Genomic DNA, 13,224 nt, shown 5'->3' with positions numbered 1-13,224 from the left:
GATGCTGATTTGATTTATTTTCACTCTTTTAGGGATGACATTTTAGTTTTAAAAATGGCTTTTTATTGCTGTACATGTGTTTCAGTAATTTTGGCGGGAGGTGTACTCAAAGATATTAAGGAAGTAGTGCACTCATATGCTTTGGGAGAAAATTGTTTGGTTTAAAGTAGGAATTAGCAGGAATTAATAGTAGTAGTAATGATGATGCTAGCTAACTTTTTTTTTTTAAGCCCTTAATTATCACCCACAATTTACAGATGAGGAAACAAAAGAGTTAAATTGGCAAACAAGGTTATTACACAGTTAGTCAGATGCAGAGATTATATTTACGCTCAGGTAGCCCAATTCTAGTGCCACACTCTTAGCCACTATGCTATTAAGTTACATAATTGCAACTAGATGTTTGTGTTTCTTAAAAATTTTTTCCTGAATTGTACATAACTTTAAGTAATAGTGTTCGTTAGTGTTACTTGTATCTGTTGTTGCAGAGCTCCCTTTTACCCTCAAAAGTGTAAACTAAAAATGGAATTATGTATGCCCGTGTAGGTCTTAAAATATTTCTTTTTCAAGCTTAAATTTCTTAGGTTAAAGCTATGATAGAAATAATTTACAAATGGAATTTCAAAGCTATTATCTTATTTAAATCCAATTTAGACTTTAATTCTCTTACTATTGTATGTAGTTTGTCCTTTCTTTTTTTCTTAAGGAAAACTTGGAGTTAGAGAGAATTAGGTCTTCCAGTTCTTACTTTCTCTTTCTAAGTTGACTCTGATCAAATTACTTAATATTTCTCGGACTCAATTTCCTCTCCTGAAAAATGGGGATGACAATACTACAATATAGGATAAGATTTGCTGATGTGTAGTAAATATTAGATTCATTCCCTCTTCACCCCCTCCACTTTTTTTATCCCAGGATCTGAAATGAGTATATGTTGTGACCCGTTGGATAAGATAGTTGGTCCTAAGCTTTAATCATCTTGCTTTTCATTTTATTTACAGGCGATTAGATTTTAGGTGTGATCAGAATATTTTAAAAGTATTTATGAAAATCCTCTATTATTTTTCTTGTTGAAGGAAAAGTCTGATCCAAGAGGCTGTTTGTTGTCCTTGTAAGAACCTTTATAGGAAATGTTTGAAACCCTGAAACTAATCCTCATGGACTTATTAGTCAGTGTTATTACCAGTAATTGTAATAACAATTCAGTAATTAGAAATTAATTCTATTTTCCTCCTTTCAGCAACTTCTTCAAATAGTGAAGCAGAAAACCAATCAAAATTCAGTGGACACTACTTTGAAGTTTACTTTGAGTGCACTTTGGAACCTCACAGATGAATCTCCAACCACTTGCAGACACTTTATTGAAAATCAAGGGTTGGAACTCTTCATGAGGGTTCTAGAGGTTAGAATGGGAATTTAGCCTACAGTTTTTGACATTGATTTATTGATTGATTTGAGCATTTATTTATTATATTTGGTTCTTTAGTTATAGGTTTCTCGTTCTTTTTACAGTCATTCCCAACTGAGTCATCCATTCAACAGAAAGTCCTAGGACTTTTGGTAAGATATAAGTATTTCCTGCTAATTTCAAGCTGTAATTATTTTCCATCTGAGGTAATACATAGAAAGATGCTACTCTATTTGTAAACACTTAATGACGTTAGAAAATATATATAATATAATTAAGGGGAAAAAGCAGGCTACAAAATTATATATACATACTAAGATTTTCACCACACTAAAAGGAAAAATATAAATTACATACTTTTACTTATATATTTTGGTGTAGTACAAAGCTTCACTGTGAACGTATTTTACTTGTATAATCAGAAAAAAAAAATCTCATGAAAAATGTCACTAACCTACAAGTGTCCTTAGATTCTATGTTTGGTAATTGATAATTACCACTTAAACAACTGTTTAACAGATCAGATGTTCCATAAATATACTGGATATATGTTAAAGTGAGCCCTCTAGGATTTTGAGACAAAGGTGAGGATCAGATATTTTATCACCTTTAATCACTGCAATAGGAAAAGTACCCATATGGTAAAGCCCATTTCAAAGCAGACCTCTGTTCTCGAGGAATTAGATCACAGGAGGCATAGATTAGTGTTTGTTTTCTAGGTGCAGGAGTATGAAAGATGGATTTTGGGGAAAGCTGAGGGCTGGCATTTAAGGAAGACTATCTATTTACTGTAGTTTTAGTTATATAAAGCAGAAAATGTAAAACTACCTAAATGCCCAGTAATAGAGAAGTATTAAGTAAATTATAGTATTTGATTGTTTTATTCTGGGTTTGTAGATTATTAGATACAGAATTTGACTCAAGTCATTATAAAAGGAAAGAGGGAATTGATTTTAAATATTCAGAGAGATCTTATAGGGCTTTAAAAATGCTTTATAAAAAAATTTCATAAGGAATACATGCTGGGGACTTCCCTGGTGGCGCACTGGTTAAAAATCCACCTGCCAATGCAGGGGACATGGGTTCGAGCCCTGGTCTGGGAAGATCCCACATGCTGCAGAGCAACTAAGCCCGTGCGCCACAACTACTGAGCCTGTGCTCTAGAGTCCGCACGCCACAACTACTGAAGCCCACATGCCTAGAGCCCACGCTCTGCAACAAGAGAAGCCACCGCAACAAGAAGCCTGTGCACCTCAACGAAGAGTAGCCCCCGCTTACCGCAACTAGAGAAAGCCTGCGCGCAGCAACAAAGACCCAACACAGCCAAAAACAAATAAATAAATAAATATTTTTTTTAAAAAAAGGAATACATGCTTATTGTAGCTAGTGAAACAGTGCGAAATGTATTTAAAAGGTTTAAGGTTTTGTCCCCAACATTTCTTTATTTTCATCTCTGTGAGGTAATTAATATTAATACAACTTGGTGTGCTTCCTTCCATATCTTTCTCCATTACTCTGTGATTGAATTTTTTTCCATAATTTATTTTCAGATATAGATTCTAATTTAATTTTTCATGATCAGAGAACATACTTTGTTTTAAGTGCTTTTGCATTTATTGAGACTTGTGTGTGGCCCAGGATATGGTCTATCCTGGTAAGTATTCCCTGTGCACTTGATTAGAATGTATATTCTGGGCTTCCCTGGTGGCGCAGTGGTTGAGAGTCCGTCTGCCGATGCAGGGGACTCGGGTTCGTGCCCCGGTCCGGGAAGATCCCACATGCCGCGGAGCGGCTAGGCCCGTGAGCCATGGCCACTGAGCCTGCGCGTCCAGAGCCTGTGCTCCGCAACAGGAGAGGCCACAACAGTGAGAGGCCTGCGTACAGCAAAAAAAAAAAAAAAAAAAAGTAGGTTGATATTATTCAAGTCTACCACAGGCTTACTGATTTTCTGCCTACTTGTTCTAGCAATTATCATATTCTATCAGTTTCTGCTTCCTATATTTTGAAGTTCTGTTATTAGGTTCATAAACAGAATTGCTATGCCCTATTAATTGACCCGTTATCATTATGAAATGACCTGGTATATTCTTTACTTTGGAATCTCCTTTGTCTCCTTAATATAGCTATTCCAGCTTTCTTTTGAATAATGTTACCATGGTTTATCTTTTTCCATCTTTTTACTTTTAACCTATATTTGTCTTTATATTTAAAGTGTGTTTCTTATAGACAGCATATACTTTGCACCCTGCTTTTTTATCCAATATGAGAATTTCTCCTTTTTTTTTTTTTTTTTTTTTTTTTTTGTGGTACGCGGGCTTCTCACTGTTGTGGCCTCTCCCGTTGCGGAGCACAGGCTCCTGACATGCAGGCTCAGCGGCCATGGCTCACGGGCCCAGCCGCTCCACGGCATGTGGGATCTTCCCGGACCGGGGCACGAACCCACGTCCCCTGCATTGGCAGGTGGACTCTCAACCACTGTGTCACCAGGGAAGCCCCTCTCCTTTTTATTTGGACTGTTTGGATTATTTACATTTAATGTAATTATTGGTATGGTTAGATTTGAATTCATCAACTTGGTATTTGTTTTCTCTTTGTCCTATCTGTTCTTTGTTTTTTCTTCTTTTTCTGCCTTAAAAAAAGGTTTAATTGAGTATTTTTTTATAATTCCGTTTGATCCCCTTTCTTGGTTTATTAGCTATTACTCTAATTTGTTATGTTAATGATTGTTGTGGGTTTATAGCATACATCCTTAAACACAGTCTCCCTTTAAGAGATTTTATATAATTTCATATATAGTATTAAGAACATTATAATAGTAGATGTCCATTTCTGCTCTTCTTTCCTTTATGTCATCATTGTCATGCATTTTATTTTATATATGTAATAAACCACATAAACACTTTTTTAATATCAATTATCTTTTAAGAAGATTTAAATAATTTTTTAAAATTTGTATGTTCACCCAAATAGTTACTATTTCTGATGCTCTTCTTTCCTTTGTGTAGATCCACATTTCCAACTGCTCTCATTTTCCTTCTACCTAAAAAACATGCTTTAATGTATTTCGTAGTGTGGGTCTGCTGATGGTGAATTATTCAGCTTTTGTATGTCTGCAAACATCTTTATTTATTTAACATTCATTTTTGAAAGATTTTTTGCCAGGTGTAGAATTCTAGGTTGACAGTACTTTAACTATGTTTGTTACCTTTTTTCTGATTTGCATCTTTCCAGTGAGAAATCTGATGTCATTGTTATCTTTATTCCTCTATATTGTATATGATTTTTTCCTCTGGCTACTGTTAAGATTTAGGATTAGCAACAACAGTTCTGAGTAATTTGATTATGATGTATTTTAGTGTAATTTACTTCATGCTTCCTGTATTTGGGATTCATTGAATTTCTTGGTTTATAGTTTTCAAGTTTGAAAAGTTTTTGGCCATTATCTCTTCAAAAAATAAGTTTTGCACCCCCTTCCCTCCAACCCACTGGAGTCTTTTGGAGACTCCAATTTCTCATATATTAAGCTGCTTGAAATTCACAATTTATTGGTGCCTTTAAAATTTTCTTTGTTCTATTTTCTATGTATATTTCAGTTTGAATTGTTTCCATTGCTATGCCTTCTAATTCAGTAATTGTTTCTTCTGCAGTGTCTAATCTGCTGTTAATCCCAGCTAGTGTAGTTTTTATCTTTAGACATTGTCATTTTCTCCTCTAGAACTTCATTTGGGTCTTCCATATTTTTACTTAACTTCTTGAACATATGAAATATATTTGTAATAACTGTTTTACTGTCCTTCTCTGCTAATTTTAACATCCTTGTTAGTTCTGGGTAAATTTCAAATGATTGATTATTCCCCTCCTTTAGAGTTGCATTTTCCTGCCACTTTGCATGCCAGGTAGTTTTTTTTTTTTTAGATGTTGGGGGTAGGAGTTTATTAATTAATTATTTTATTTTGCTGTGTTGGGTCTTCATTTCTGTGCGAGGGCTTTCTCTAGTTGTGGCAAGCGGGGGCCACTCTTCATTGCGCTGCACAGGCCTCTCTATTGCGGCCTCTCTTGTTGCGGAGCGCAGGTTCAGTAGTTGTGGCTCACGGGCCTAGTTGCTCCACGGCATGTGGGATCTTCCCAGACCAGGGCTCGAACCTGTGTCCCCTGCATTAGCAGGCAGACTCTTAACCACTGCGCCACCAGGGAAGCCCGCCAGGTAGTTTTTGATTGGATGCCAACCATTGTGAATTTTACCTTGTTGGATGCTGGATATTTTTATTTTCCTATAAAATATTCTTGAATTTTGTTCTGGGATTAATTGACTTACTTTTAAACAGTTTGATCCTATTTGATCTTGCTTTTTTTTATTATTAAAAGTTTGCTGTATTTTTCTGTTGAACCAAGTACTACCTCCCAATTACAGTTAGATTTTATGCATTACAAACGTTAGCACAGTTAGCATCACCTCATTGACAACTGAATAATGAATCAAACTAGGTCCCAGCGGTTATGTCCACATCTAGGTTGTTAGGGTGATCAGAACTCTTATTTGTTTGCTTTAGCTTTTAATCCTTGGTTATATCTCCAAATACGAAAGAGCTGAGAGGCTCCTGCTGTCCAACAAAGAAATTAACAGCAAACAGACTCCAGTTTTTGGGAATAATTACAAGTGAGTATCTTGACCAAATAAACCTTGTAGCCATCAAAACAGCAGATTGGGCTGTGCTGAGTTTTTCTGCAGGTCTGACCATGTCAGCCAATCCAGCACACACCAACCCCCATTTCATAATTGGAGCCCAGAAGAATACTGTTCTGGGACCTGCTGGTTGGTTGTACAACGGCCTCAATTTCTCAGGCAGCAGGAGCTCCACTTTATCAAGTACCCGGTGGTAGGTGCCCCGCAGGCCCTGGGCGCCGGCGGCTGACATTTCTGCAGACGAGTGATCGTGGGCAGCGGGTGGGGCAGCGGCCACATGCTCCTCCCTAGCTGGTAATGAAGGGCAGCTGGTCACTTTCCCCTGCCTCAATGCCTCATGCCCTCCTCTTCCCCAGGGTTCCCTTCCCGAAGCTCAGCCTGCTCTGCTGAGAACCACCCAGTGGCCCGCGCCCAGAGAAGGTTGTGAGGGCGGAGCTGATCTTGCTTTTATGATCTATTAGGAGGATCCAGAGCAGTGCTGAGGCTAGGGTTGATTATTCTGTACTACTGAAACAAGACCTTCTTGAGTACTCTGCTCAATGCCCTGTGAATGAAGAGTTTTTCCAGAATGGATGGTGAGAACAGGCACTATCCCTGGCCCTTTGTGAGTGCTGGGAACTTTTCTCTAATCTTTTTGATGGCTTTTTTCTTCCCTCAAATAGTTTTCTCACAGTCATGCTCTGATCAGTACTCTGCTGAATAGAGTGCTACTCCCTGCAGCTCTCTGGATTCTCTCCATGTACATTGTCTTCTCTCTGGTACTCTGTCCTATGAATTGCCTTGGTCTCCCTGGACTCTCAGCTCCATCTCTTCAACTCCATGAGCCCACTGGGCTCTGCGTTTAGTTCTATATCCCTGTGCCACAGCCTGGAAACTCTCTCAAGGCAGCATCTCACCTTGTTTGTTTTCCATCTCTAAAGGTCACTGTTCTTTATTACCTAATGTCTAGTATCTTGAAAACTGCTGTTTCATGTTGTGTTTTTTCAGTTGTTTTAGAATGGTGAGTAAATCTGGCCCCTTTTAGTCCATCTTGGCCAGAAGCAAGAGTACTCATCAATCTTTCATTAAATAGATTTAAGAATGAGAAATTTGACTTATGTACTTAGCCACGTATTTCTCATACTACTCTTTTTTTTTCAAAAACATTTCTTTTAGTGTAAGCTGGCAATGAATTTTCATTTAGGTTTTGTTTATGTGAAAAAGTCTTTGATTTAATTTTCAAAAGATAAATTTTTGCTCACTATTGAAGTCCAAGTGGATATTTTTCTGTTGGGTTTTGAGGTTTATAAATTTCATATATTTGAAAAAATTTTGTCATTTCTTCAAATATATTTTTCCGTACCCTCTTTTATCTCCTCTCTTTCTGAGACTCCAATTACAAGTATGTTAGATTGCTTAAAATTGTCTCAAAAGTCACAGAAATACTCTGCTGGCTTTTTTGGCAGGTGTCTTTCCTTTTTTCTTTCTGTGTTTTGACCTTGCTGTTTTCTATTACTGTTTTTTAGTTCACTGATTATTTTTTTCCTGCAGTATATCATCTGCTGTTAATCTCATCCAGTATATTTTTCATTTCATGTATATATTATTTCTAGAAGTTACATTTAGATCTTTTTTATATCTTCATTTTTTTCCTCCTCAAGCTTATATTTTTCTTTCATTCGTATCATATTTATAACATTTATAATAGCTGTGTTTTAAAATTAATTAATTTTATTTTTTTGGCTGTGTTGGGTCTTCGTTGCTGCGCATGGGCTTTCTCTAGTTGCGGTGAGTGGGGGCTACTCTTTGTTGCAGTGCTCAGGCTTCTCATTGCTGTGGCTTCTCTTGTTGCGGAGCATAGGCTCTAGGCACATGGGCTTCAGTAGTTGTGGCATGCAGGCTCAGTAGTTGTGGCTTGCAGGTTCTAGAGCATAGGCTCAGTAGTTGTGGCGCACGGGTTTCGTTTCTCCATGGCATGTGGGATCTTCCTGGACCAGGGCTCAAACCCATGTCCCCTGCATTGGCAGGCAGATTCTTAACCAGTGTGCCACCAGGCAAGTCCCTATAATAACTGTTTTAAATCCTTGTCTACTGATTCTATTATCCCTGTCATTTTTGGGTCTATTTTTATTGATTGACTTTTCTCCTGTTTAAGGATCATGTTTTTCTGACTCTTTGTATGCCTGGTAATTTTTAGTTGGTTGCAGTCATTGTGAAATCTAATTTACTTCGTTGATTAGTAGTTTTGTTGTTTTCCTTTAAAGAATCTTGGACTTTGCGCTGGCATTCAGTTAAGCTACTCACGGGTCAAGTTGTTCCATTCAAAGCTTATTTACAGGCATACCTCATTTTATGCACTTCACAAATACTGTGTTGTTTACAAATTGAAGGTTCGTGGCAACTATGTGTCGAACAAGTCTGTCTGCACCATTTTTCCAACAGCATTAAGTCACGTTGTGTTTCTGTGTCACATTCTAATAATTCTTGCAACATTTCAGAATTTTTCATTAGGATTATATTTGTTATGGTGATCTCTGATCAGTGATGTTTGATGTTACTCCTGTAACTTGCTGAAGGGCTCAGATAATGGTTAGAATTTTTTAGCAATTAAATATTTTTTAATTAAGGTATTTACATTTTTTTTAAAGACGTTATGCTTTTGAACACTTAATAGACTACAATATAGTTAAACATAACTTTCTATGCACTGGGAACCAAGAAGTTTGGGTGGCTCACTTGATTGCAATATTTGCTTTATGGTGGTTGTCTGAAATCAAAGCCACAATATCTCCAAGGTATGCCTATATTTGCTTTGTTAAAGTGGCTTCAGATCAACCTTTACCCTACTACTTTATCCTAGTTACCCCACTACTATCAAATGTTTTGTTTATTATGAGATCTCTTCACTCTGGCTGGTGAGAATGTGAATTATTCCTAACCCTGCGTGACTTTGGGATTTGTTCACGTACTGCTTTCTGGTGGTTCTTTCCCTGGCCTTATGGAGTTTCACTCCGTATCAGTACTCAGCCAAAGATTTTAGGGGATCCCTCTGCAGATGTCTTTCCTCTCTTTCTCTTTCTCTGGAACTTTTTCCTCTACATTGCTCTGTTCTACAAATTTTTGCTGCCTTGGCCACCCTGAAGACTGATCTCTGTCTCCTCAACTCAGCAAAACTGCCAACTCTTTAGGTTCCCCTTATATGCGTAGCAATCTAGAAACTGCCCCATTTGAATATCTTCTCTCAGGGATCACATTCCTGTATAGCTAGTTGTCTGCTGTCTGAAAACAGTTCTCTCATATATTTTGTCTGATTTTCCAGCAACTTGTTTATGGCAAGAAAGAATGGCCATAATTCTTTTGATGCTCTATTCCAAATCTTTCCTTATCTGTTGTTTTTTGTTTTAATGGTGTTGTCTTTTGCATTTTCGTGTGTATGTGTGTGTGTTTAACTTTTTAAAATCAGGTACTATCTTATATTACATGAGGTTCTTGGGAGAGTCTAATTTTCTACTGTATTTGATGATTTCACTCATTATGGATTGTTTTCATTGTGAATTGTAATTTATCACCATCTGTGGGGCTTTGAGTACAAGGTGTGTCCTTCTCAGAGGGTCTTTATATTTCTTTCTATCAAGCTTCCCCAAGCTTGAAGGAGACAGAGGACTATCTTTTTTTAATTTGTTTATTTTAAAAGGCATATCTATCTTTCCTTTTCTTGTCACTATAAAATGATACATGCTGTGTTAAAAAACATAAATAGGGAAGAGTATAAAAAATGAATGTGAGAGCTTCCCTGGTGGTGCAGTGGATAAGAATCTGCCTGCCAATGCAGGGGACACAGGTTCAATCCTTGGTCCGGGAAGATCCCACATGCCGCAGAGCAACTAAGCCCATGCACCACAACTACTGAGCCTGTGCACTAGAGCCCGCGAGCCACAACTACTGAAACCCGCGTGCCTAGAGCCCATGCTCCGCAGCAAGAGAAGCCACCACAATGAGAAGTCTGAGCACCACAACGAAGAGTAGCCCCCGCTCACCGCAACTAGAGAAAGCCCGCACGCAGCAGCGAAGACCCAACACAGCCAAAAATAGATAAATTAATTAATTTTTTAAAAATGTGAAATTCCTTTTCTTGTTTGAATATGTGAGATTAGAGAGGGGCATAGGAGACATTGATTTATCACTAATGCTGATGGAAAGGTACAGGATTATACACATTCATGTACTGAGTAAAGTTAACTTGTCTCTTCCATCCTCACTCTTCCATGATTGGAAAAGAAAACTTGTTAGTCGTTACAGAGAATACATTTGGACACGGTAGCTTTCATTTTCATTTGTTATAGAATGACAAGCTAGGGAGTGAATAGTTTCTTACCAACGAAAAGGCCAGGGTTTTTGGTTCCTAAGAAATGGAATCAATGTGTTAGGAAGAGAATTATGATTTCATAGTAGATCAAATGAAGTTTTAAGAATGAGGATTAGGGACTTCCCTGGTGGTCCAGTGGTTTAGAATCTGCCTTCCAGTGCATGGGATACAGGTTCGATCCCTGATTGGGGAACTAGGATCCCACATGCCATGGGACAACTAAACCCATGCGCCGCAACTACTGAGCTCGCGTACCTCAATGAGAGAGCCCACGTGCTGCAAACTACAGAGCCCACGCACTCTGGAGCCTGCACACCACAGCTACAGAGCCCGCGTGCCACAACTAGAGAGCCCGTGCACTGCAACTACTGAGCCCACTCACCAGAACTAGAGAGAGATACCTAGGCGCCGCAACAAAGAGCCCGTACGCCACAATGAAAAATCCCGCATGCCTCAACGAAGATCCTGCATGCTGTACTAAAACCTGACGCAGCCAGAAATAAATAAATAATTAAAAAAAAAGAATGAAGATTAATCTTTAGAGTAGTGAGATAAGTTGAATCTTAGATCGTTTTGGAGAAGATCAAGCACAATCTAAATTGGCCAGAGCCCAGATTACTTCTTTTTTATGTATCTATGTCAATCCACTCTTTTACTGAGGTATAATCCTTTGAAAGTTCTTGCCTTGTATTAGTTCCAATCTCTGGACCTTACTTTTGCCCTTGCATGTCTATTAAAACCCAGTTCTCTTGCCCCTGCAGGCCTGTGATAGCCTGTTATGCTCTAGTTTGATTCCCTATTTACATTTTGTCCCACAAAAAAAGTTACATATATAAAGTTTGTTTGCCTGTTTTTATTCAGCACTTCTAGATATTTTATAGCAGGAAAATTTTTAGGTTATCTAGTTTACTGTTTTACCTGAAACAGAACTCGCTACTGTTTCTTTATTATTTTATTGTTTGGGGAGAAGAGGAATAAAATCACCTGTAATCCCACTGTGCTAACATAGCAACAATATTCGCTTTTTTCCATACATATTTAAATCGTTGCAGTGTCATTTAGCCATTTATTATACATATTATTTTAATTTTTATATCTTCTTTTTTTTCCAGAACAATATAGCTGAAGTACAAGAATTGCATTCTGAATTAATGTGGAAGGATTTTATAGACCACATCAGTAGCCTTCTACATAGTGTTGAAGTGGAAGTCAGTTACTTTGCAGCTGGGATTATTGCCCACTTAATATCTAGAGGAGAACAAGCTTGGACATTGAGTCGTAGCCAGAGGAATTCTCTTCTGGATGATCTGGTAGGGTAATTTGGTGTTTTTTGGAAGCATACAAACAACATTCATAATGGTTAAACTGTCAAACCCTCAAAATGCAATGCTAAATAAATATTGTAACCCTTTCTTGTGTGCTTTGTGTCTTTCAGCATTCAGCAATTTTGAAATGGCCAACTCCAGAGTGTGAGATGGTAGCATACAGGTAACTAGCAAGATAATTAATATTAAGCCAGTAACCTAGTCATTTTGCTTGTGTAGAGGTCATTCCTATTAGATGTAGATTTTACCCTTTGGCATCTATCTTCTTACTGGCTTTAAAATAAAGTATTTTTAATTTATTTTGCTACCTGTCATTCATCAGTCCTTCCTTCATTCTACATTTATTGAAAACAGGTGCCAAGGTCTTGTTCTGTGCTCTTGAAATTCAAAGACGAGTAAGATATGGTGCCTCCGTACAAGAACTTTACAGCCTAGTGATGGAAACCAAATGTAAATCAGAAATAATTCACTCCTATGCTAGTTATGTACGTAGAATGCTCTGAACGTGCACTGGAAAATGGTAAAAAGCTTCCAGAGGAAGAAGATTGTGAGCTGAGTTTTGAGAGATAATTAAGTAGAGACAGAAGATTTTAGGTAGAGTATTAATGCAAGGAGGTCTAAAACGAGAACACATTTAGAGAACTAGAAATAGCACCTGATTTGTTCAGGGAAACAGTTTATAATAATTTGCTGAAGGGCATACTAGATTCTAACTCTGTTTATGACAGTTAGGTGACTTGATAGATAAGTTACTAATATACCAGAAGTATTCCAGATTGCTGCATAAATATTATTATTGCAATTTATTTTGTTGTCTACTTTATAAATGCTGATGCTGCCAACACTTTTGATTCCCACTTATGTTCTGTACATTTTTGGGCAGAAGACTTGTAGAAATAGGCTAATTCTAGAGCTCCGTCATGGTGTTGTTCTGGTTAGTTATCAACTAACTTCTCCTTATCTAAGTTTCCAAACCAAAGTCTGCGATTCTTCAAATGTGTATCTTCAAGACCACCAGGTGCTTTTGAGAAAAAATATGTTGTTCTGATCGCCTTCCATCTTCTGTACCAAGACTTTTGTCTGAATATACTCGTTTATCAAATGGCCTAGACAAAGAAAAGATGTTCTACAGAAGCTCATTTATATTATATAGTTTAAAAATAGCAGGATGAAATTTCTGTAGCAAAAAGCTCAGGAACCATTCATTGCTTTAGAAAATGACACTAAGTACAGGATGTAACTTTTATTCTTTTCTTTGAACGTTTAGGTCCTTTAATCCATTCTTCCCATTGCTTGGCTGTTTCACAACACCAGGAGTCCAGCTATGGGCAGTTTGGGCCATGCAGCATGTCTGCAGCAAGAATCGTATGTACCAAAAAGAGAACTGTGTTTTTCTTTTTCAAGTGAAATTCTCCTTGCACAGGAAAGCCATTTCTAAATTGTGTTTGATTTTTAAGGACAC

At 37.5% G+C, this 13,224-nt stretch overlaps 1 protein-coding gene across 6 annotated transcripts in view; it reads left to right on the top strand.

Moving 5' to 3' along the window:
• Positions 1-13,224, top strand: part of ZYG11B (zyg-11 family member B, cell cycle regulator) — an 80,180-nt gene that overhangs the window by 48,917 nt on the left and 18,039 nt on the right. For 4 of the 6 annotated variants that reach the window (XM_004273844.4, XM_033435500.2, XM_033435501.2 and 1 more), the window contains 5 exons: positions 1,241-1,402; positions 1,513-1,560; positions 11,550-11,747; positions 11,873-11,925; positions 13,030-13,127. In XM_004273844.4, the coding sequence (XP_004273892.1) occupies positions 1,241-1,402; positions 1,513-1,560; positions 11,550-11,747; positions 11,873-11,925; positions 13,030-13,127 (559 nt within the window). Of the gene's footprint in view, positions 1-1,240; positions 1,403-1,512; positions 1,561-5,958; positions 6,333-11,549; positions 11,748-11,872; positions 11,926-13,029; positions 13,128-13,224 lie in introns of those variants that run through there. The other 2 variants (XM_033435502.2, XM_049699904.1) reach the window with 2 other exon arrangements.

The sequence above is a fragment of the Orcinus orca genome, chromosome 1 (genome assembly GCF_937001465.1).
Source record: "Orcinus orca chromosome 1, mOrcOrc1.1, whole genome shotgun sequence".
Taxonomy (NCBI): domain Eukaryota; kingdom Metazoa; phylum Chordata; class Mammalia; order Artiodactyla; family Delphinidae; genus Orcinus; species Orcinus orca.
The sequence above is the reverse complement of the archived record's forward strand: the minus strand, read 5'-3'. Positions and strand labels throughout refer to the sequence as shown.